This window comes from Thunnus albacares, chromosome 5, assembly GCF_914725855.1.
Source record: "Thunnus albacares chromosome 5, fThuAlb1.1, whole genome shotgun sequence".
NCBI lineage: Eukaryota > Metazoa > Chordata > Actinopteri > Scombriformes > Scombridae > Thunnus > Thunnus albacares.
Genome location: NC_058110.1, coordinates 10,832,470 through 10,857,096, shown reverse-complemented (window position 1 = coordinate 10,857,096; position 24,627 = coordinate 10,832,470). Strand labels below are relative to the sequence as shown.

General features: G+C 40.4%; 1 protein-coding gene across 3 annotated transcripts in view; it reads left to right on the top strand.

Annotated features, from left to right (window-relative positions):
- nphp4 (nephronophthisis 4) overlaps nucleotides 1-24,627 on the top strand; it is a 168,273-nt gene that overhangs the window by 127,290 nt on the left and 16,356 nt on the right. For all 3 annotated transcript variants that reach the window (XM_044351856.1, XM_044351857.1, XM_044351855.1), the window contains exons 16-22: nucleotides 1,303-1,463; nucleotides 2,874-3,057; nucleotides 12,227-12,361; nucleotides 14,608-14,807; nucleotides 16,309-16,532; nucleotides 22,835-23,024; nucleotides 23,563-23,646. In XM_044351856.1, coding sequence (XP_044207791.1) covers nucleotides 1,303-1,463; nucleotides 2,874-3,057; nucleotides 12,227-12,361; nucleotides 14,608-14,807; nucleotides 16,309-16,532; nucleotides 22,835-23,024; nucleotides 23,563-23,646 — 1,178 coding nt within the window. The remainder of the gene's footprint in view (nucleotides 1-1,302; nucleotides 1,464-2,873; nucleotides 3,058-12,226; nucleotides 12,362-14,607; nucleotides 14,808-16,308; nucleotides 16,533-22,834; nucleotides 23,025-23,562; nucleotides 23,647-24,627) is intronic.

Sequence of the window (24,627 nt, the reverse complement as noted above, 5' to 3'; positions counted from 1 at the left end):
CCAGTTTAATTCCTATAAGAGATTTTGAATCAGTGTGTTACACAGAGCTTCCCGCCAACATCATCAAAACACCCAATGTTGTAATATCTTTTAGAAGACTGATGGTCATCCCTCTAGTAGAGACTACAAACAAGATAATCTATGCCAAGAAGCATTGAAGCTGTTTTGGAGGACCATAGTGGAACATCACCTTACAAAGACTTTTTGTATCTAACCAATCACAAGTGACTATGTGAATGTGAAAGAGTTATTACTACAAATTGACTTTCAACAACCTGTACAGTTGCATTTATCTCTTCCATCCTTGTCACTATCTTTGTGGCCATTTTTCAAATGGATGTAGTGGATGTAGCTAGGTAGCTAGCTAGCCTTGAAGTGTACAAAGATGATATCCATATTCTTAATCCCACCTACAACGCTCTCCCTGATCAGTTGTTTTTCCAGCTGCTGAAAACATCTATCAATCAAAAATAGTCTCTCAGTCATTTTGAAGGCTTTGTGAAAAGATTGTCCTTAGGATAAAAGCTGCAATTTATATTAAAGAAAAGTACATATTTTCATTTTACACAATATGCAAATTAACTGTAACTCTCCTAAAATAATAATAATATGTTTTGTTTCAGATGACGTTAATTACATAACTAATAATGTTTTGAGAAGAAATTAGTTAAAGTTTTTCTATGATGGTTGTTTCTTACAGCAGTTTATTCTTGGGGTCCCCAGGGACCCCAGTCAGTAGTCCTTGTGTGTTAAATATGTTGGTAGGATGAGGGTTAAGATATTCAAATATTTTATTTTTGCGAATGTTAATGGGGAAAGAAATGCACTCAGCACATTTATTCACCCTCAAGGATACACAATATGTTTTAGTGAGAAACACTGAATGTGAAAATCATTTTTATTTGTTTGCACGAAAAGATTCACAGGGTACCTTTAATTAATTTTGTAACTTCATAGTCAGTTTTTTTTATGGTGTTATATGCATTTCTCTCCATTAACATTTGGACAGGGACATCTGTGTGTTCATATTTAGATTAGGTTAACAGTGTAAGGCTCTTTCTTTTTTTAAATATATATTTTTGGGGACATTTTTAAGCGTTTATTATAGCGACAGTAGAGAGTGGACAGAAAACAAAGGGGACAGAGTTATTGGAAGGTGACGTGCAACAAGGGTCCGCTGCTGGAATCGAATCGCGGACAATCTGGTTATGTGGCATGCATCTTAACCAGTAGGCTCCCGGTGCACGCCCATAATCCCAGTTTCTGAACAGTGTATTTGTCTTCTCCTCTCTCCTTGTCCAGGCTCTCCAGGGCTGCAGGTGCAGTTCAGAGTAGATGAGAGTTTCCTGAGGCCAAGAGAGAAGCGCTGGTTCCTGCGCTACCTGGCCCTCCACACCATGCACATTGACATCTGGGACAGCGACTCATTGCTCCTCATAGGTTCTACTGCCATCGAGCTCAAGGTAAAAGACTGAAGTCAGAGCAGTTGGCTTATTATTCCAGTGTATTGAGATGGAAGATGTTATTATTCTCACCTGACGTCTTCATCACAAGAACTTTCCAGGGATAAAGCATCAAACATGGAAAAAACACAATCTGTTTGCACATACATTGTCAACTCATGACATACATTCATGGCAACGCAGTGCATCTGTCATGGATTCATGCAGCGTTTGCAGAGTGTTTTAACACATTTAATAGAATGAACCAGGCATTGCAGAGAAACCTGCCACTGATAATAGAATATGAAATACAAAAAGCAGTTCAATACATGAACCAGGTTCACTTAAAAACACAAAACACACATTTCATGAGAGTAGTTATGGTTTCACTTCATCTACAATGGGAGAACAAGCACAGATTTACACAAATTAAAAGCCACACTCTTATTTTTTGAACAAAGTGTAAATGCTGTTTCCAGTACCATAGTAAAGAAAAGTGATTGGAAAAGTTGAATCGTGAAAGAACATAAGTTAACTTTGTTTGTTAAGCTCAATCTGTCTTGAACAAACCCAGTATTATTCAGCGTTGTGCCCTGTGTATTGTGTTCAAGGATGTGACTGAAGCAAGTTTTCCTCATTTTAACCTCTGAAGAAAAATAAATCACTGGTTAAAGGGTTTTTAATTCAACTCTCTTCAATCCTACTATTATTGGACAGAAACTCTTGCCAACCTTGATGTACAATTGATTTGTTTCGCAACTTTGTGAAGTTTGTAAACCATTTAATGAGAAAAAAAAATAAGGGAGAAGTTTTCAACAGGGCAATTCTTGTTGTGTGGGTAGGAGCAGGTGAACCAAGGCGAGGAAACAGAGATATAATAGCAACAGTGTATTTATTTAGAAGGCTGGGGAAAGGGAATGCAGGCCTGGGGAAGCTTGAACTGGTAGCTGGGAAAATGGGGCTGGAGCTTCGGCTAGAAGCTGGGAAGAGCGGGAATCCAGGGCAAGGAACCGGGGCAGACAAGACGAGCGGCTGGGGTTGGGGGGAAACAGGAGACAAGGTTAGTCCAGGGACGAAACAGCCAGAACAGGAAAACTGGTAATGCATGAAAAATGGCTCAAAGCGTTGACTGACTGGTGCTGAAGCTACGATCATGACACACACATACACACACAGAGCCACTGGGAGGGTGGCAGCAGGTTAGGAAGACGCAGGATCATGACAGAGCTGTTTTGAACTTGACCTTTATCCATTCAGCAATAACTAAATCGCCCATCCGATTCCTGAGCCGTTTTAATTTTCTCTCTATTCTCTATTTTATTCTTTGTTTCATAATTTTCCCACATGTCTTGATAAGTAAATTTGTGCTCATGTACATACTTGCAAGTACATTTCATTTGCTTTTCTCCCATCTTATTTTTGCATCCCCAGTACATGTTGCGTCAGGGTAAAACAGCAGTACAGGCCCTTCATGAGGTTGAGGTGCTGACCACCGATTACGTGGGAGAGGACACCCTGCTGGCGAGTGCAGATTTGGGTCGACGCACAGCCTCCAGCCCCATGACGGTCCATACTATTCTCAGGGGCCGGCTGCACATACGCACAGGAAACATAGGCAAGTACTGCAAGACTTTTTTGCCCCTGAATAGTTGAACATAAGATGAGCATAAGTTGCTATATGATCAATACACCTGCATGGAAAGTATTTGTTAAGAATCAATCCAGATAGTTTCCTCACTTTGGGTTGCTGTTGTCTTGCTGCCCCCATTGGGACACAGAGGAGGGTTGGGAGTGGATGCAGGGGATGAGAGGTGCTGTGAATAGCTGGGTAGTTGTGTTCCCACAATATGTAAGGAAACCAAGGAAAACAAGAAATATTGTATTTGTTTTAACATTCAAAAGAATATTCAAAAGAAAACCCAGTTTCAATATCACCTAAATCTCCTTCTATAGAGAGTTTTTTATTCAGGTCATATTCCATTTGGAGCCTCAGATTATGAAGTAATGTTGTCTGTTTACTTTTATTGATGTGTAGAGTTGGGAAATGACAGTGAATCCCCAGGTCTGCCACTGCTGTTGAAAGTTCCCATTTTCTGGAGGTGTGCAGGCTTGCAAAGCAAACACTGTGCCAAAGCGAAATATCTTGATGTGATAGTTCCACTCCATCTAGCAACTGAGCACCTTTCCCCCCTTCCCTCACACTCAACCAATTTGGGCCTGGCGTGCCCCTGCGGCGTGATGGCAGCTGACGATAGCTTCCTCGCCATTAATCAACTGTTGAAACGATACTCCCTCTCATAAACAATGCATCATTTTCCCAGCCTCAGAAACTCTGCAGAGTGCTATTGTTGGGGCTAAATATGCCAGCACTTTCTCATTGCGCTTATCACTCAAAGCAGGTTGAGAGCACAGTGGGTTATTGGGTGTGCTGGGGATGGAAGGGGGAGGTTGTGTCTGGCATGTAAATTCCAATCAAGGCTCAGATATCCATCAAGCGCCCTGGCCGACAGTCAGAATCAATTTGGGGAGGGAGGACTCACAAGCACTTTTCTTTGTTTCTGCTTCCATCTGTCGCTGCCTTTCTCACATTCACATTCCTCTCTTTGCTTTTTATCACTGTCTTCCTGTTTTCTGCTATTCATCTATTTACCTCTTACCCTTCAATCACACGCTCTCTCTTCTACCTTCTATGTGGCTGTTTGTTTTCTTCTTGTTGCTGTATTCTTCTTTCTTCTTATTCCCTTATATCGTCTGTGTTTCTCTTTCTTTTTCACTGTCTGTCATCAAGCTGTAATGAATCAGCACTCTTATTTGGTGGGTGGTAAAGGATATGAAGCACAATCATTATTGCTCGCTGAGGGGGGCGGAGGGGTTGTTTGAGTATCAGAAGTTACCCCCGGTGCGACAGATGGATGTGCTGTATGAAGACTTTGACAGAGATTTGATGGGAAGGACACACACATACACACACACACACACACACACACACACACACAAGCATGTGTGCATATCAAATCACTCACACATGCCAAGAAGGTACGCACTCATGCATACACACAGACGTATAGACAGGCAGGTGTAGCAGAGCGTGGACAGGTTGTGTGATGAGTCAGGACGGCAGAAATGGCAGGCAGACTGGTAGAAGATATCACTGATACCATGTGAAAAGCCTGTTCCTCCAATTTCTTTGTGATTTTCACGTTCAATGGAAGGATTACATGGCTTCTCTATGGATTGAGAAGATTCTACTACCTCTAAATCCCCACTGGATGGACTCAAAAATTCACACTGGCCAAGCCGAAAGCACGGCTGTATTTCTGTGTTGACACCGTGCAGACAATGCTCCTGCATTTCAGCTTGAGAGGTGAAGGACGGTTGTTCTAAAATAGTTGATGACGCACAGTGCAATAGAAAAGAAGTGTGTGACAGGAAGAGGAGCTAAAGCTTTTTTCACTGCTGAGAGGATCCTGTTGATTTAGATTAATGCAATGATTTATTATTATTATTAGCCATGCATTATTATATGATAATGTTGTAGTGTAAGTCTAATGAATTATCTAGTAGTGTCCAGGGCCTTTATTTACCTGCAGAGAAGACCGGACCTTTGACTCACAGGGCATCCCTCCCAGTCCTGATAGGTTCTTAATTTGAAACATCTGCAGGAAGTGTTGAGTTTCATTGGCAGCAACTTAACAGCACTCAGAAAAACTGAAGAAGTGATTAAAATTAATTAGGTAATGAAAACAGTATTTTTGCTAAAAGGAGAAGCTCAGAGCAGTGGTGAGATATGAATCTTGCTGTAGGAATTAGTGCTGTGAAAATGTACCTTATTCTGTATCAGCCATGTGAGCCATGATGTTACATATTCACCCTAAAAATGCATTTGTTATATAATCATATGTATTAGTTTTTATAATCATGTGGATCTCTGTCGCTGCTCCATACCAATATAATTCACAAGCAATGCAGTCCAGACGCTCTCTCCTTTTTCTAATTTTATGTGTTTCAGTCATGCATGCTATTAATCATGTCTTTACTTCTCCCCGCTGGGAATTCATCTGAATTAGGCTTTATTGGAAAAAATGAGTGGCAGACTGTCATTTCCAAATGAAAAAGAGTGAAACACCAAATGGTATCCTTTTTAATTATCACAAGGTGGGATTGACAAGTAATTAATTAAATGGTAATGATATACGCTGTCAGGCCTATTCAATCATTCTATAAAGCAGCTTTTATTAATAGCGTCTTAAAGGACAAAAGGAAGTAGCTTAATCATAATAATAGAGAGTTGTGAAATCATGGCTGAAACATGGGGGGGGGGGGTTGGTTTTGCTGCGGTTTGAAGTCTTGAGGAAGGAAAACAGCGCTTCCACACAGTGAACTGTAGGAGCAGATGAGGAGTGTATAAACCATGACGACCGCCTGCTCATTCCATGAAACTGATCGACTGGTGAATCCAGAGGAAAGCAACATCGCTTTATTGATTTCATCTGCTAAATCCACATGAACTCTGAGGAGGAAATAAAGATGGAGGCAGTTGAAGAGAAACATTAAAGAGAGATGTTTAACTTTAACACAAATGAAAACTTTGCTAGAACTTATAATATTTAGTAACCCTTGTCAATATTATTACTTTGTTGAGAGATCCACCGAGCCATAGCAGAACAATTAGTGTGTGTGTGAACATGAATAACTTTGTCCCAAAGTTAGAGAATAGAAAACAGTGAATAATCTTTGTAATCCAAGATGTCATTATAATGTAAAGCCCAGAGCTTTTCCAAAGACTGATACTATGGACTGACAGGTGGCTTATTAACAGTGATTAATATATATTGAATATATATTAAAATATGTGTCTCCCAGTGTTTTGTACCACCAGCCGTGGAAACCTGAGGATAGTGATGATAGCGTCAGTCAGTCAGTCATCTGAAAGGGATATTCATGGTCCCAGGAAGATCATTTATACTGTAATGAACTTAACTATTCACCTAGTACCACCAGTAGGTCAGATCAGTTTTGAAAAGTGAAGAGCATATTCATCTTTCCAGGGGGCTAAACCCTTTTTTATTTTATTGACCCTCCGACCTTTCTGACTGGCCATGAAACAAATGTTCAATGTGGCGTGATTGCACATGAAACTAAGACACAAGTAAATGTGAACAAACCCATATTCACTCTGGGTGCCGCAAACAGAGGTAAAGACGTGTCTATTAGTTGAGAACGTTTGTACCCATTTTCATGTGACACAGATGCATAAATGGATTAAATCTTAAAGCTGCATTAAAATGCTGCAGTGCAACAAGGTGAAAATGCAGCATTTTACATCATCTTAAAAAGTTATTTAAGTGAACAGGTTAGCAAACCCAGTTACACATCCAGCAGACACTGAGCAACATTAGCGTTTATTTAGATTTGTGTTTCTTCCTCCCTGATAGTATTCACTCTCTTTTAAGCTCTGTTTTGTTCTCAACCAAATTCTTAGAAAAATATCTACCTCTTTAGCTGCTAGATGGTCCACTATGTTCACCAGCTAGTCAATATTTTTGTCTGTCTGCTGTTTTGTGCTGGGCAGTTAGCATGCAGTCATTTTATTAGGCCTTTGTCACTGAAAACAGCTGCCTGCTGTTGCTGGAAACATGGTTCATAAGAGGGGAAATACTAAAATGCTGAAATGATCCATGGAAATCTGCAGGGTTGGGTGATAGATATCTGTGGGTTCGTCTGCACAAGTGACCTCTTTCACGTTACACAAAGTCATTTGATTCATTGTTAACATAAAAAATATTGAATAGTGCAACTTGCCGACAGTAAAAAGGCCCATATGTGATAGAAGGGAAAGTCCATTGATATAGAATTGTTTTGCTGACTGAGTTGTGTCTATATCCTTTCTCTTTTGCTGGCACTTTCTCTTGCTCTCTCTTTTGCTCTGTACACACATACGCACACACGCGCACACACACACACACACACACACACACACACACACACACACACACACACACACACACACACACACACACACACACACAACAGAAAGCATGTATCTGCCTCTGCACAGTCGAGAAGACAGATTAGAACCTTCTCCAGACCTCACAGTGCTCCTCATCTGCAGCAGCCTGATAAGCCCTGGAGAGACTGACTGTTGCAGCAGGAGAGAGTGGAGAGAATCCTGCCTAAAGCTGCCTCAAGTGGAACAAAATATCAGTGAAATTTACCTAACAATTAGTTTAGCTAGGTGACTTCCCCCAAGCGGTGCACATACAGTATGTCTCACTCATTAAAAGCTCTTGCTGTTGGCACATTAAGGCCCGACTTCATCAACCTTGCTTTTAGCCCTGAGGTGAGAGGGAGAATCAGCTAATTCTGAAAGGTCAGTGGCCTGGAACGGTGAGGCAGAAGAAATCGAATATTGCAGACTACTTTGAAACCCCTTTGGTGCTTGCTCCTATTTGTTCTAGAGGCCAGTAAATCAGGGGTTTGTTGTGGCCTTAACCTCAAGAACTGCCAGCAGAGCAAAGAGGGCGGGCAGGTGGTGTGGTGTCGAGTAGGGTTGTTGTCATGCAACCAGCGAGAGGTAGTCAATAAATTTGATAGAGTTCAGCCCCCTGGCACTTTGTTCACAATTACTCTCCTCCACACTGGCAACACATAGCAGCAAAAGTTGTGCTTTTTCTCAGCAACACAAACCAATATGTGAGTATAAGCCCACATTTCAGTCATGAAGCTCATCAGCTCTGTTTCAACAATCTGCCAGGTTGATTCAGTAGTTAGGGACGAATAATGTGACTGAGAGCAAGACATCCATGTCAACCTGGATTAGTACTAAAGTAGGTATTATCTGATGAGTTTAATGATGGTTGTAGTGATAGACGATTAATTAAAATGATTGAATGATTAAATCAGAGGGTCATAATTGGGTTCATCAACTGTCCATTTGTTTTATTGTGGGCAAGTAGCACCGGGTGTTCATCTTATCACATTCTTGCAGGCTTATTGTGTTATTCTATCCATCATCAAAGCCTTTCTCCACACAAAAGAAAGCAGCTGAAAGGCCCATAATGAGTCGTCGAGAATGAGATCTCTATTGCTTTGTTATTGATTGGAGATGTTTATGTGATGGCAGAAATAATGTCTTCACAGTAATATTTGGGAAATATAACTCAAACAAATACATTCGGCTGAGTCGTGTGGCCAGGGAAGGGTGATGGATGATGAGGGGAATGCATTGGGACGGCAGACACCTCACCCATTAATCTGCAGAACTGCGCTGTCTGTGTCTGTTTGCATGGCAACACCAGCTCCCCATTACTCATTTAGCTGCCGCCCATTATCAGTTTGTTGATGAAGGAGTTTGCCTCTAAAAGATTTGGAGGGTACTTTTGGCTCCCCTTCTAAAACTCCTACAAGCTCACTGAGCCATCAGTTCTGGGCGGTAAAGCCACTTAATTGCTGAACTCACCATATTTCATTCGAAAGCTTCCTGGATGAGGTATCTCAGAGCCTCTCTGAAAATGCTAAAACTTCTTACACTTCAATTAGGCACCTCAATTAGGTATGTTGTGATGTTCCAAAGCTTAGGAACTAATGGGAGCATTGTGTCAAAGTGTTCTGTATTTCAAAGAGCCATAAACTTAAGTTTTGATTAAAGCTGCAAGCAGCGTTGAATGGGCCCTTGCACCTTGCGCTTGTTGGAGGGAGCGGCAGCCGTGGTACCACTACTGCATGACAGTTGACATGGCTCTGAATTTTCAGGATTATCGGACACTGTGAATGGGTAAAATATTATTTCCTTTTTGCAGTACGTGGCGCTGGAGGTGACATATTGGAAACATACATTTGATGAACTATGTGTCATTTATATTTCACTTCCTGTTGCCTGTAGTAATGCAGCAATACATTTACCACAAGGCAACTGACATGGATATACATTTTCATGAATATTGGACATTGCACATAGGAGATAACTTTTACTTCCTGTGTCCACTATGTGGCACTAGAGAACACCCACTAATTATACATCTTGTTGCTGTATATCAATTGTAGACCGCACCATGTAAATTTCATGTAAATCGGATGATGTTTGTCATGTGAGGCAGACTTCCTGTTGTCAGTAGGTGGCGCTGTGACTATGACTCAATATTTACATGTAGATGTGTTCAGGCCTGGACTCTTATCAACATGAGAAATTTGGGGCAGATTGGATGATGTAAAGTCGAGTTACGATAACTTCCTGTTTAATGCCCCAGACATGTTTTGGGCAAAATAGACCAGCACACCACGCCAAGGGTGTTCCTTGAAAATTAAAAAGCTTCACAATTTAGCATCGCAAAGGTAGATGTCACCTACCAAATTTGAAGTAGCCCGGGTTAAATCTCTTGGAGGAGTTCGTTAAAATACGGCACCTGCCAATGGCTTCTCTTTACGAAAAAAATGCAAAGTAGATTCAAAATGGCTGACTTCCTGTTGGACTCAGGGTATGGCTCCATGAGGCTTCTTTAAAGTCTGAAGATATTACAGCTGCCTACCAAATTTCGAATATACACATCAAATGTAAAAGTTGGGGCTTTGACATGGCGCTCTTGAGCCATCTTGCCACACCCAAACCCAAGATCATTTCAGACATCAAGTTACACCACTTCTGATGCATGTGTAAAATTTGTGAGTTTTCGAGCACCCCTACCTCAAATATGCTAAAAGTGATAAGGGGGAGCTACAGAGCTGAAAAGCCACACCCAAACCCAATTGTGATAGTAATTGAAAGGCTTACTATTTTGAACGTGGGTGCAAAGTTTTGTGAGTTTTCGCGCATCCTAAAGGCCTTAAACATGTGTTTGTAAAATGAAAATTGACACATGAAATCCAAAATGGCTGACTTCCTGTTGGAAGAAAAAGAATGAAAAAATATTTATTATGTCCAGAATGATGAAAGCAATGAACCCACCGAATTTCATGAATGTGAAAGCAACTTTACCCCGCTCTTGGGGCGCTATGGAGCCTGCCGGCCAGGCCCGAGCCCAGTCACTGCAGGACTTTGCAATTTTCGTTAGCTCTAACATTTGTGCCAATTTTTTCGAGCATCCCAAGCCCCTCAAAAACAATAGGTTCCTTGCACTTTCAGTGCCAGGGACCATTGGGCCTCTGGCACGTTTGTGCTCGGGCCCTAATTACTTCTCCAGTCAGCTGTAAATTGTATCTAACAGGTTCTAAGTGTTGGCCTCAGTGTACCTGTAAATTGCATAAAACAAGTCTTTTGACCTGTGGTATTTGGAAATGCTCTTATGAAGAAGGTACATGGCTACAGGTTGGTGTTGTGGTTGTGACTCTGTGAGCAATTATGTATCACTCTTCCATTACCGGGCGTTTTGTGTATAAAGCACTGTTCAGAGGCATAAGCATGCCTTTTCCACAGCTACTGTAGAGGCTCTGCATAGGATGAATTAACATTAGGAGAAAAACTAATATCGATTATTATTCACTGTCTTAGAACAAGCGCACCCTGGAGTGCTTATTTATTAACTTGCCTTTTATTAAAAAAAGGGAAGAAATTATGTTTTTGCTATCAAGGGACAGACACCAAAACAAATGGTTGAAAGCTGAAGGCAGTCTGGTTGTCAAGAGGCAAGTTTTGTTGCGTAACCCTAAACTGTCAGCTTCACCATACAAATGATGACATAAAGCCTCTGTAATGACAGGACTTATAGTGTCTAGGACAATTCAAAAATCAAATAATTCTTCAAAAGAAGGATCTTGAATGTTCTGATCAGCCCTTCCAGCCATCTCCAAAAATAGTTGTAGGGGATTGCAGGTGATATTTAACATCTTTATGCTGATTTGTCTGACTGCAACTCAGTATTCAGCCAAAGCGAACAGAGACCAACAGTAACCATCACTTAGCATGACACTCAACATGTTGCCAGCGTTCTGCATCCAGACCTCTCTGGCAATTTCAGGCCACTAATTAACTGCTGTAGGCTTGTCTCCATGTATTGATCCTGCCTGGGGTGTTCTAAGCCAGGGTTTATCCTGGACTATGTTCACTTTGGCACTGTCTACAATGAAAATGTATTGTTGCACATGTGACTTCAAAGACAACTTTGGCCTAAAACTGTTTTTTTTTTTTCTCAAACTGGCCGTATCTGGCCTCAGATCTGGGTTTGGCTTGCTACTTGGAAGAATTGGCAAACACCCAAATCTCAAGCCACTACCACAGTTGCACAGATCTGGTCTTTAAATAGAATGAAAAAAGTCAAGAGTTACAGAGATAACTGCTTCTATGAGTTATGATCCTGATAGTGGGATGAGCATGCCTCAGATGTAATGTATGATCACAAAAGATGTGAGCTTGCTCACTGGCTGAGCTTGTTTGCTCGTTAGAAACAAGTGCTATCCATGAGTTTGAAACAAACAAGCTTGAGTTTCAGTCAGGTGCGATTTTAACAAGTTCTTCGTTGGGAAGAAAGGGACAAGTAAAAGCAGGAGCAGTGTAAACCTACAAAGGTGTCATTGTGTGTCCTCTGTTCTACTGGATAATTTGGATAGGGAGGTAGGGGGTTCTAGGCAATTTATTTGTTCAAAACAAGAATAAAAAAAACTAGGTCAGTGAGATGCAGGAAAAAAAAATACCAGCATGTATAAAGCTGGTCTGACAATGACCAAACAGCTCCTTCTTGTGGAGAATCTGCACCTGCTAAAAGTTCATGTTTGAGTTTGAGTGTGACTAGTGTGAAGTTTAAAAATGATAATATCTTAAATATTAAACTAAAAACTGCATGTTTCTCCTACAGGGTGCCCAGTAGATCCTGGCAGGAGGAGGGCAGCAGATGTGATGTCGTCCCCTTCTCACATCATCACACCTCGCAAAGTCACTGGTGGCTTCAGAGGAGGAAGCCTGTCCTCCAGGAACATCCTGCAACTCAATGGCAAGCACTTTAATCCGCAGCCCACTGAAACATGTCTGTTTATGTCCTAACATATCAATCAACTTCACTTTTACTAACTGCTCATGTTTTTCTTTACTTACCTTCTGATGTATGTCTAAGCACATGTGTACATATACTGTACTGTTCAGAGCAATTAGTGCCTTTCATTTGGGCAGTGACCATGTCCCTGCCTTGATCAACTCAACCAGATCCATTTCACGTTCTGTCTGTTGGCTGCACCACTGAACCACTCAATTTTCAGCCTAATTGAGCTTGCAGAAGCATCTCTGGTGGCTAGCCACAGTCCTGTTTGTATTTTGTGTGTGTGTGTGTGTGTGTGTGTGGGTGTGTGCGCATTCACAGTCCAAGCAAAGGCACACACACTGGGGAAACCAATTTTTCCCTCAATTAGACAAGCCATCGCCAGTCAACTGGTGTACTATATTCCTAAATTTGTCCTCAAATACAAACGATGACTAAAACACAAACACACACACACACACACACACACACACACACAAACAAGAGGTATCATGTAAGACAGAGTGGTGAAAAACAAGCAGATAACTACTTATGATGATATAAAGCAGGTCTGGCAGGTCTAGAATTGCACCACACTCTGAGAACAAACCTCACCGTGTAATTATACCTCAAAAACATTTGTTCATAGCACACGTCATACTAATACGATGATAGAAAATATGCATATGGAAGCAAACACATCTGTATAAAACATGTTTACTAATCAATGCATGCAAAGGTTCACTGCAAATATATCCCCTAAACTGTTGCAATCAAATATTCACAGCTCGTTACTGTACAAACACATTCTGTTGACTGTTTTGTTTGTTACCTATCTCACCTCTCCTCCCCTCACCACCACCTCTCTACTACTCATGTCTCTCTTACACCCTGTACTCTTTCTTCTCTCCACTCCACTTTCCCGGTGCCTTTTAAACATACAATGCGCCTAATTGCTCTCACTTGAGTCCAGCCGTGACAGTAAGCCACACTGAACAGAGCAGCTGTGTTTTGTGTGTGTGCTCAGTCACACTTCTGTCAGCCTGAAGCTGTGAAAGAAACAGTGTAGACACTATCTGGTAAGGTGACTGGCAGTCGACCCAATGCCCCTTTGATAAGGAGACTAAGGAAAAAGGTCCAGGGATGAAAAGTGAAACTAGGAGAGGAAAACAGAGAGAGAGAGGAATATAGAAGAGTGTATCCCGATAAATGACCTCAGTAATGTTTATGATGTTTGTCCTGTTTAATTACGGTACAGCCAGTTGAGGATACTGGGCTGATCGGTTGGTTAAACATCTATTTAGACGTCATTGATTGTTGTAGCTTTTGTCAGTTTACTACGGTGGCTGAGAGAGCTCAACGCATTGCAGCAAAAAACAAACTTATGCAAATGGACAAAACATCTTTACCATTTAAACAAATCTATTACTGCAAAAAATCTAATGTTTTTCATATCTGTTCAGAGCTATTCATATCTGATTTATGTATTCCTATTTGTTTGCACCCTGTTGTCCAGCCCCAAGCTAGCTAATATTCCTGAAGAGCTTAAATATAAAACTATTTTACATAAGCCTCATACCTCTTTTGTTCTGTCATCATCTATTTTTTCTCACCATCTCTCTCTTCCTCAATTCACTGACGTACTACTCATTTTATCTCTCTATGCTGCACTGCTTATTTTTGTCCGTTTTATGGCCACTTTATCTTCCCGCTTGCTCTGCATCACATGGCCACAAACAGAGGTTTAAATAACAAAAATACGATTTGACCATCCCCGAGTTTAAACTATGTTGGTGTCTGAGTGTTTTTCAAAGTGCAGGATTAGGCAAATTCTCTTGTCAAAGCTTTTAAAGAACACGGGTAAGTTGTATGATCCAGTCCAAATGAGGATGGATTATTTGGAGACTAGTAGATGAATCAGATATTTTACCTCTTGCAGAGGATACATAGTCATGGAGGTGAAAGATAATATAGGAAGACAGAGCTAGTCTGTTTTCCCAGCAGAAGGGCTTTGGCCCAGTTGTAGTTGTGCCAGTTGTTGACTGGACCATTGTCTGTGTACAAGCTGTTGTTTCTTGTGCTCCAACAATACTTTAATCTGTCGGCGCCTCTCTCCCTTGGACATTTGGAGGGTTTTTAGAACATATGGTCAAAATGGCAATGAGATTAGATTCCACTCTGTTCAGTAAATATATTCATGATTGCGGTCTGTTTTTCCTTCACAGCGAGGAATGCTGCACAAGCACAGAGACTGCAGATAGACCAGGCGCACATGCCACCGTTCAGACGCGGGATCAGAGCTGACACCATTATGCCCGCAGAGCACAACCTAAACGAGCCTGACGGTGGGCGCCACAAGCTCAACTGCATGGCCGCTGTGCATCAGAGAGAGGGCAAGGAAGATGCTAAAGCGACTAAAGTCACGGTGAGGTCAAACTTTGCACTTCAGCCAATGGGGAGCCAAGAATAGCTGCCTGTCTCTAAAGCAGAGAAACAATAGTCTTTCCCTGTGTGTCTTCTTCACTTACATCTCAAATGGACAACAGAGGCAGAGAAACAGCTTTCTTTCTGCCAGTGAAACATGTCACCAGGGAGCTTTCATAAAGGCGTGGAGACAGCCTGCGAGTGTTACAATTCTCGTGGCGATGTGCCCTTCAACCCTCTGTGTTTTAGTGACTGTACAAGAAGGTGTTAATTGTTCTTCTACCTTAAGGCTCATCTTGTTCTTTCACCCATGGGTGCACATGCTAAATGTAATTTTGGCTGTGGTGCATATCTGTCTCAGACATTTTACACATTACATTTCTTCTGGTACGACCTGTGTTTTTGTGGTTTCACAACCCCCCTAACAGTCGAGACTATGCAGAATATATCTGAGTCTTGCTCACATAGGAAGAAGATTTTTAGAGTTGGTTTGCAATTCAATTTGGATTTGACTTTTCTGGGCTGATAGCCACGACTTAATTTGGACCAGGTTTCTCCCCAGCATAATTTCAGTGCGCTAGACCTGTGGAAAATCTTCATATTATTTTTTTCTGAGACACTTAGCTTCACCGCCCTGATTTTGAAGCTCAATTTGAGGAGTTTAATTTATTTTTAAGACAAGTGTGCCTACTGGCCAGAATCCCTGGCATCATGCAGTTTATAGTACTAGTTATAGTGTTAAGAGGGTTTGAGTCCAGCACACCATATCACAGTATGCTCATGGATTCTAATTTAGTTGAACTATAGTTACGTTTATGATGAAACACAGATGTAGTGATTGATGGATGATTGTAAGGTTGTCTTAGAATAAAGACATACCCGCCTTTTCTATTCTACCATCTGTGTTGGAACAAGGATGTGAAAACGAAACCAGAATTTGAGAAAAACCTATTATATATATCTGTGTGTATATATATATATATATATATATATGTAATATTGATTCTGTTCAAAATACCTGTTTTCAGTGTACCATGGGTGATCGTATGCGGGTGTATGGAACGTTGTTCACAAGCCACTGAAAAATGAAAGTCTCAAAGGTTTTGAAAAGGTCATGTTGTCATGTTCACAACACTTGACCATGAAGGAAAGTGTGTAACATTAAGCTTGCTGAGCGTTCATTCCCACTCTACCACACCAATATATGTCATTAGAAAGTAGCCATGAAGAATGTGTTATTAGATGCCTTGAAAGTCACTGAAATGTCATGGAGAAAACTCCATTATTTTTTTTAAACTAACTTTAATTAATTTTTTTTGAAAAAACATTTTTGGCCATTGTTTTTATCATTCTAAGTATGAAGGTTTTTAACTAGCCAACAGTTTAGCCAGATTATCTAAACCACTTTATTCAGAGGTTAAACAGAGAGTGAAGGATCTGGGATGTACAGAACATTATGATATTGCATTGCCGGGTGTGAATGTCTTTTTCTTGGGTGTTAGGATCAGACTAAGGAAGCCCGGTTGGCCAGAGAACTTCAGCACATCAAACCGTTTGAAGAGCGCAACAAGACAGAGGCCATTGCCAACATGCTGAGCCAGGCCATCACCACCCAGCACCTGCTCTACGCCAGCCTGGGCTCTGCTGAGTACATGGAGTTTGTCCTTAAAAACCCCTTTAATGTACCCCAGACCATCACTATCCACAGCGATGATTCTGAGCTCAGGTAAGACTGTGTACTCTGCAAACAGTTTGCCAAACAGAGTCGACAGTGACTTGGTGTCAGGGTGGTACCCCATCCTTAACAGTTTGTTTTTCCACTGACAGAGAGGATATCTAAGACACTTATTGTGTTTGTTGGTCATCTTTAAAATTGGGTGTATTCTACAAGTTTGTAGGTGTGTCCCCAGTCTAACACACCAACTGTGAGCAGATGTTTCAGTGCCGTATGTGTTTTGGCGTTTTCCATAATGAGAATGTAACAAGCCGTGCCCCTCCATGAAACGGTGTTGACACGTTCTGAATGTGAGATGTATCCAATTCAGAACTTTGCTCTTTGTAGTGATGATTAAGCCCTCCCCTTATTCTTCACAAATGTTCACCACCAGCATCTGTATCAAGGACTAAATGCAAGCTTGTAATACAGGAGCTCCAGAAAAAGACCAAACAAAAGAGGGCAGTGAAGTAACATTATACTGAATATGGTCCATTATTAACACAAGAGGAAGCCGAAAAAAAGATACCTTGACATCAAACGCAACATCAAAACACCCTTGACATCAATATTTATGCATGGTTTGTAGTCCATTGTTGGCTTCTCATGTTACTGTATATAACAAGTCATGAGTGGTGTCTCATTCTGTATTGGAGTTAATTCACTTTAACTCAGCTCTCCTTTTGCAAGGCCACTCGGAACCAAGGCCACATCTGAAACAAACGGTAAATTGAGATCCATGAAACTTCAAGTCGAGCTCACAGCGCAGCCAATCATGATGCCCAAACCAATGTATCTTATCACAATCAGTCTGTCCTCTTTAGGAGGCTGTTGCGCTACATTCATCATTTTAGAACATTTAGAGTAAATCAACAGTCTAATGAGACTGGCAAGTGTTTTGATTTTTTTTAGGTATTGAAGTGTGTACAAATACTGAATTTAATCCTTCATATTAATATTGTTATGGTCGTTAGGTTATCACATTTATTATATTTTTTCTGATCCCCTAAACACTTTTTAAACAGTTAAACATTGGATGTCTTTTCAGCATTACTGTCCATCTTTGGCTGATATTAGCCAGCGACACATATACCAGTAATGCTATGCAAAATGAAGCTCAGTTACTCTATAATATCATAAAACAAAATCTAAGCCAGTCTTCTGCAGTTACAAACACTGCTGTTTTAAATTAACCTCTGATGGCCTTATAAAACATTACAGACTTTAGTTTAGTTGCTCTCTTGTGTTAGTTCGTACATTAAGACCTGTTGATTTGTTGATTAGACTGAGCTTGATAACAGGTTGGATTTTGGACTTTTTTGTCTAGATTTGGATTATGGATTATTTGGATTATGGATTGTGTCTATAACAAGAACATCCTGTTCATCTTCTTTGAAAAACTGACATTTGTAAATTTTACCAATCAAATTTCAGGTCTTGTAAATTTTATTTTGCATTGTTATGTTCCAAATATGTAATCACGTAGGTAACACATTTATATTTTGTTTTAGGAAAGCTTGTGTTGCTTATGAATCGGTTTATGATCCTTATGGTTCTTGAAATAGTGGTTCTTGAAAAGTGTGAAACACCAACACTAGAAAGTCGAGATGCAGTGAGGTCATGAAGATGTTTGCTTGTGTGACTGTGCGTTTTATACAGGTTGTGGGAGTCTGATTCACTGCTTGCTCACCGTTTTGATATGACGCATGTGTGTGTACTCAAGGTGTGTGTGTTTGTGTTTGTGGCTGTTTTAGGATTTATTTATTTCTGTTTTGACAAGTCCTATTTGTATGTTGTGGGTGCATTATTTATTCTTTGAATTTTCTAATTAATAGTGAGACAGCTTTTTTTGTATGTGAGTGTGCATGGCTTGCACATTTAAATTTTCTTCACAGTTGTGAGACGTGTGTATTTTTATTTATGAATAAACACAATTAATTATTATTTTTCCTGTACAAATAGCAACCACATCCAAACTCATTTTGCATGTGGGTCTGCATGAATGAATAAGATAAATTCTGACTTTTGTTGACTGTTAGCCTCCACCTAGCACTATGTTGCTACATTTCACTCTATTTTTCACACACATAATGCAGACTTACAAACAAAGAACGTTCTAGCTCCTTCAGCTACACAATTAGTTGTCCTTGACACAGATGCTGACATTATGCTGGTGAGATGCTAAATACCCCCTGTTAATCCACACGTAGCAGCCATTATGGCTGATGTTTTCTGGATCACCCGTTCTTGGTATCCATGGCTGGTGTTTGTTTCCTTCAGTTAGTGTCGTTGTTAATCCCCTCACACTGAGTCTTTGGTTATGAATTCTGCTCATGCCTGAGCTTCGGATTAACATATATCACATTGATCAACAAAGGCTGCAGTGCACCATGGATGAATCATTATGGCATTAGCCCGGCCACCGGGCGTACCAGGTCTAATTGAGAGTCATCAATCCCTGCATCTGTCCTCTGCCCGGCTTAGCGCCTTGCTCATTTATTTATTTATTTTCGGATCAGGCTGCGTGACACTCTATGCCAAACCGTCTGCCGTCTCTTCTAAGAGCCAGAAAGATACAGTATCAGTCAAAAGTTTGGACACACTTTCCCATTCATTTGAATGAGAAGATGTTTCCAAACTTCTGACTGATACTGTATAAGTCTACTGTATACTGTATTTGTTGTGTGAGAGTCAAAATCAGGTCAGTCAGTCTGCCCAGAACAATATCAAACTGCTCTGGATTATCCATGCAGCAAACAGTAAAATGTTTAATGATACTAATACTGTTGCATGTTGACTGTGGTATTTTATTTCAGATCAGTGGCTCTGTTATGTATGTTGTTGTCATGCATGTGACTGTGGTCTCCACAGAGGGACGAGGAGAACGAAAATGTAATCAAGTTATTATTGACTATGTCTATATCAGGGTTGGATATTTTCCTGCAACTTTAAAATGATTTATTTCTGGGTTTTTATAACTTTTCCTGGGAAACCTGGGATCTCTGTGTTTAGTTGTAATATTAGGACGATCTTCTGATCTGCGTAATTTGTTGAATGCTGCTCTCCACTTCGATTTGGGGATGAAGGCCTGTGTATCTGAGTCATCCACTTGTTGAAAGGCCGGCATAGTTTTCTTTTATACATTTTGGACTCTGCTGTGTTCACATTGAAGAATATTTTACCATAAAACTGAACTGTAAGCTGGTATTTTAAGATGACAAGTAGTCTGTAGAAACGTCTGAGGCTGAAAAGTTGATCCATTTACAGTATATTACCATAATAATGCACTTCATGGACAATAGTACTTAACTACGACAGTTCCGTGGTAGCAATGTTGAGATCTTTGTTTCAGTACCAATGGTATTCTGCAGTGCATCAACGCACTGGCGCACAATGACAGTGTGCATTTGCTAAACTCCTGGGTTACTGCAGAAATCCCTCCAGGGAAAAGTGGTACTGTAGATTTTGGAATTGAATTTGAGAATTGTGGAGAAATCCCAGTATTCAACCATTGTCTGTATACAGTATATCATTGCCACATGTGTGTCTGTTGTTGGGACATATAGAATTCACAACTTTTTTTTTACACCAACCATCTGCCAAGTCTTTGTGGGGCCAGACAACTTGTACACAAACAACTAAACTTGCCTTTGTACTCCTGTTATTCAGGACTGCATGAACCACATCGTGGTCAGTGCACTGAGGCTACTCTACTTTTACTTCCTTGTCAATATTTCAAATTCAATATTTGACAAGGAGCTTTCTTGAGAACACAAACAAGGCTGTGGATTCAGCTCTTTTTTCAACAGAAACAAACAGAAAAAGTGTGACCCTCAACCTAAAATCCAGCATCAGGCTTTGAAGGGAGAGTACTTCGAGAGAGGCTAGGGTAGCTGTAGCTTTGATGTTAGCAGTGGTTTAACCAGAGGCTCCTCTTGATGTGGAGCACATGTTTGCTACCTGTTGCCATCCATTTTGCATGGTTACCTTTTACATTTGGCCTCACAGAGCCTGGTGTGAGCCATGTCTGCTGGCAAGAAGAAAGACAAGAAACTGTACTGCTCCTCTGCTGCTGTCCTGCAACTTTCTCTGTCATTATTTCTCCCTCTCATTATCTGTCTTACTACACTTTTTCAACCCTGCATTCATTCAGTTCTTGATATCCTTTAATCATCATCTTTATTTTGTTCCTTCTCTCTGTTTCCTCTGTTTGTCTCAGTCTGTCCTCTTCACCTCATGCCTTGTCCTATTTTCTTTCTTTAAAAATGAACCAACCCGGGGTTTTTCATGGAGGCTCAGTTGGAACACAAAGCCACAGGCAAAGTGTTTTATACCAAATGCACAGGTGGGGATCTCCAAATAAGTTCCATGGAATTGACTGTTGCATCTCGTAGAGCAAGCGAGGTGGGGCCATACTCTCCTTTTGAGAGATATTTCTCTCTTCATGCCTATGGGTTGGAACCTTTGAAGTTTAAAGCAGCACTTCCCTTTATGCATTTATGCGTGAAATTTTTGCATTCAAAGGAAGAGGAGAGAGCGGAGACGAGACCTCTTTCTGTTGAAATATGTTATCTCCTCCTGTTCCTTTCTCCCTTGAAATCCATTTGTTGGTGGGCGGGGGGCTTTCTTTGACCTCTATACACCTTCATGAAAGCTACTGTCTGTAATTAAAAGGAAAGGACAGTGTTTTATGTAGTGACTGCTTGACCATGGAATTTACCTCACTTGGATTGTTGGCTATACAGTGAACTTTACGTTGCTAGAGCACGACAACATATTACAATTTATGCTAAAAGGAATAGTTCAACATTTTGGGAAATAAGCGCCTTTGCTTCCTTTCCAGTAATGAGATGAGAAGATAACCACCAATCTCATGTCTTTATCTCATGTTGTTAAGTACGGACCTGAAGTCAGGATATGGTTACTTACAAACAAACACTTACAATTATTTCGTAAGTCGCCCATGTTTTAATTCTTTCAGTGGCTTCATGTGAACAGAAGTAGAATGTTAGCAAAGTAAATTATTGGCAAACAAGAAATCATTTGGTGTTACTTCTATACTAAATTTATAAATTTACTACATCCTGTTTCCAAATGATAGCCAATACTGACACCGGTTTAGTACATCCTTGTAAATGCACAAGATAAATGGCACTACTGTACATTACTGTTGCACTTGTCTATATCTCTGACATTTAACAATGCCTCCCTTTGCTCCTAGAGAAATGACGTTAATGTAGAGTACATGTTATGTTATTTTAAAAGCTTTCATTACTGCACACAATATAGAAGTGGAGATGGACCTGGAGGAATAAATACATGTACTGAGAAATACATTGTCAACAGAATGTTAGTGGAAGACTCACTGACATGAAGGTCAGTTTAGTAGTCTTACTACTCAGACTATTGTATGATGTCTTGTCTTCTGTGGCTCTGGGGGAGCATGGGAAGTTTAATATCCTGTGATCTTGGAGTTTGACTAAAAGTCAGGATGTCTCTGTTGACTATTTTGACTATTCTTTTTTTTATCTGTCTTGAGAGTCCCCCAATTTTAAGAAAGCACCATACAAAATCTTTGAAATATCCCTTAAATTCCTTATTACACTGTTACTTCCTTTAAGGGTCATGATGTCAGGATGTTCTGCCCAACAGCAAAATCTCAACAGCTACAGGGCAGATTTCCACAAAGTTTGGTGTGGATGTTCATGGTCACAGAGGGATGAATCCTCATGTTTTTGGTTAACCAATAACTTTAATCTAACACCACGATCAGGCCAAAATGTTTTCTTGTACCAAAAAAAAAAAATCTAATGAGTAGATTGCTATGAAATATACTGAGCACAGTCTTTCTCCCCAGAGGATGAACCATTCTCAGATTGGACACTCTATGAGCTTTTTAGCTACCCTCAAGACAAAATGACTACTTTGCACACAAGATATATCTAAATCTAATATCCAGATTGTCAAGAAATTTGCTGAGTACATTCATGCTCTCGAGATGGTAATCCTTTTGATTTGAATGACGTCTTGGCCTTTGATGTACCACAATTCTCATAATATCTGCATTCATCTGTTTAATTTTAGCCAAACTACTGTTAAGGCTTGAAGAGTGAGAAAAAAACCCCCAAAACATCAGTATGTTGTTTGATCTGTTCAATACCATCTTATCATTGGGTGTAATGATCGTTGCCGTGTGGGTTTAGACTTTTATTCCTGATCGAGTAACAAGTCCAACTCTGATCCTCGATGGATCCCTTAAAGATGTGTAAGAGCTGGCCCTCATCTCACTCATGTCCTTTAATCTTTCCATCCAGTGTCATCACTAACATAGAGGAGTGGCGTTACTTCAAAGCACTGACCAAAACTCCTACCTCGCTGGAGGAGAACATGTTCCACTTGGACGAGGGTGCCCCAGGTCCCAGGGTTTATCTCCGGCCCAAGGAGAGCATCCACATTCCCCTGAAATACCAGAGCTTCCTCTGCGACCACACCATGGCCCTTCAGGTACAGTTAAGACCAGACGTTGATACTGATGCAACTGTTCGCAATGGTCAACTTATTTTCTATGAACACCATGCTTTAGGAATAATAATTATTGCAGGAAGCAGTATGTTTGACAAGCTGGATTGTACTTTAGCATTCAAATGTTATGCTTGAACCCTTGAAAAGAAGACTTATTTTTGATGTGAGAACACCATGATGCCGAGAGAAGCTGAAATTTCATAGATATAAATGTCAGTACACCTGAAGGATTATTAACCATAGCTGATCTATTCCGAGGGCAGGTTACACACATGTAAAGGCCATTCATGCTCGACTGCTGGTTTGATTCCAAAAGGACAGTTTAAAATAAGTGTCATTTACATAGGCTGTGCTCTAATCTCCTGCATGATTTTACACCCTTTGCTTCTCTTCTGCTCGTTTTGATCATTCACAGTCTTTCACTAATGTGCAGATGTAATATTTTCTTTGCAATCATTTTGTGTTTTTTGATAGATGATCAATTTTGATAATAATTCGGCTTCTTATCAAATCCTCACAGGGTCCGAGCTTCCTACCTACAGGCAAAAGTTCTGAGATGGCCAAGAAGAATCTATCCAATATTGTTGCTGCCAAAACGATCAAGGTACAGAGTGTGCTACTTGTGCTTCATGCAATATTTTCTGTGTAGTCGACCGTCTTTATCTCCAGCTGAAGTCTTGTGCTTCTCAATCCCTGATTTGTTTGTCTCCAGGCTGGAATTATAGTAAGCTATGGATTTGAGGTGCAATGTGGATGTACAGTATGTTTTTCTGCTATGATAAGAGCTTAAATGTAGTCCATTTTAAAAATGTTTTTGCATCTTAGGGTGTATAAATTGGATTCAGGAGAGTAGAGTAAGATAAAACCACCTAAAGTCAGTGTATAGCAGGAAGCCTTTGATTTGGAGTTAAGTCGAGTTAACCTTCTCCTGCATGCCTAAGTCTAACAACATCTAGTGTACACACACGCTCCCAAACAGCCCTCTGCGGAATGGCAGTGCGCCTCCTCCTCCCTCCCCTCCTCTTCCACACAGTCACAGCTCAGACACAAAGAACACTTTGAAGTGTCAACTCTTTAAAAAGTTACACTAGCCAGACAAGATTGTCAAGCAAAATTATATGCTGGAAATCACTTTTATCTTACTGAACATTGTTTATCTTCTCCAACTGGCAAATGTCAGGCTTGAGAGTTAACTATCTCCAATTGGTGGACAGCTTGACACGTCTGGCTAATTTATTTTAAATGAACCATGCATATACAGTATTACTCTGAAGTTGTTTTCCCATTTTAAGCACTTATTCAGTCGTTTAGAATATGTAAGAAGTTTAGAGGACGGAGGAACAATGTGGATGTGCTTATTTGGATGTACTTCAGATAAGATGATGTGCTCTATATCTTCTTCTTATGATGTAATGTGCTCTGCAGCACCTGTACGCTACAGCTGTCACCAAAATTAACTTCTGTTACTCATGAATCCATTCAAAATGAAATTTTGTGCCTCTCTACAAACATGAGCTTGAATCTAAGCTTACATTATTGGCACATGGCTTTAATGAGTACAGTACCCTGAAGCTCTCCCATTGCA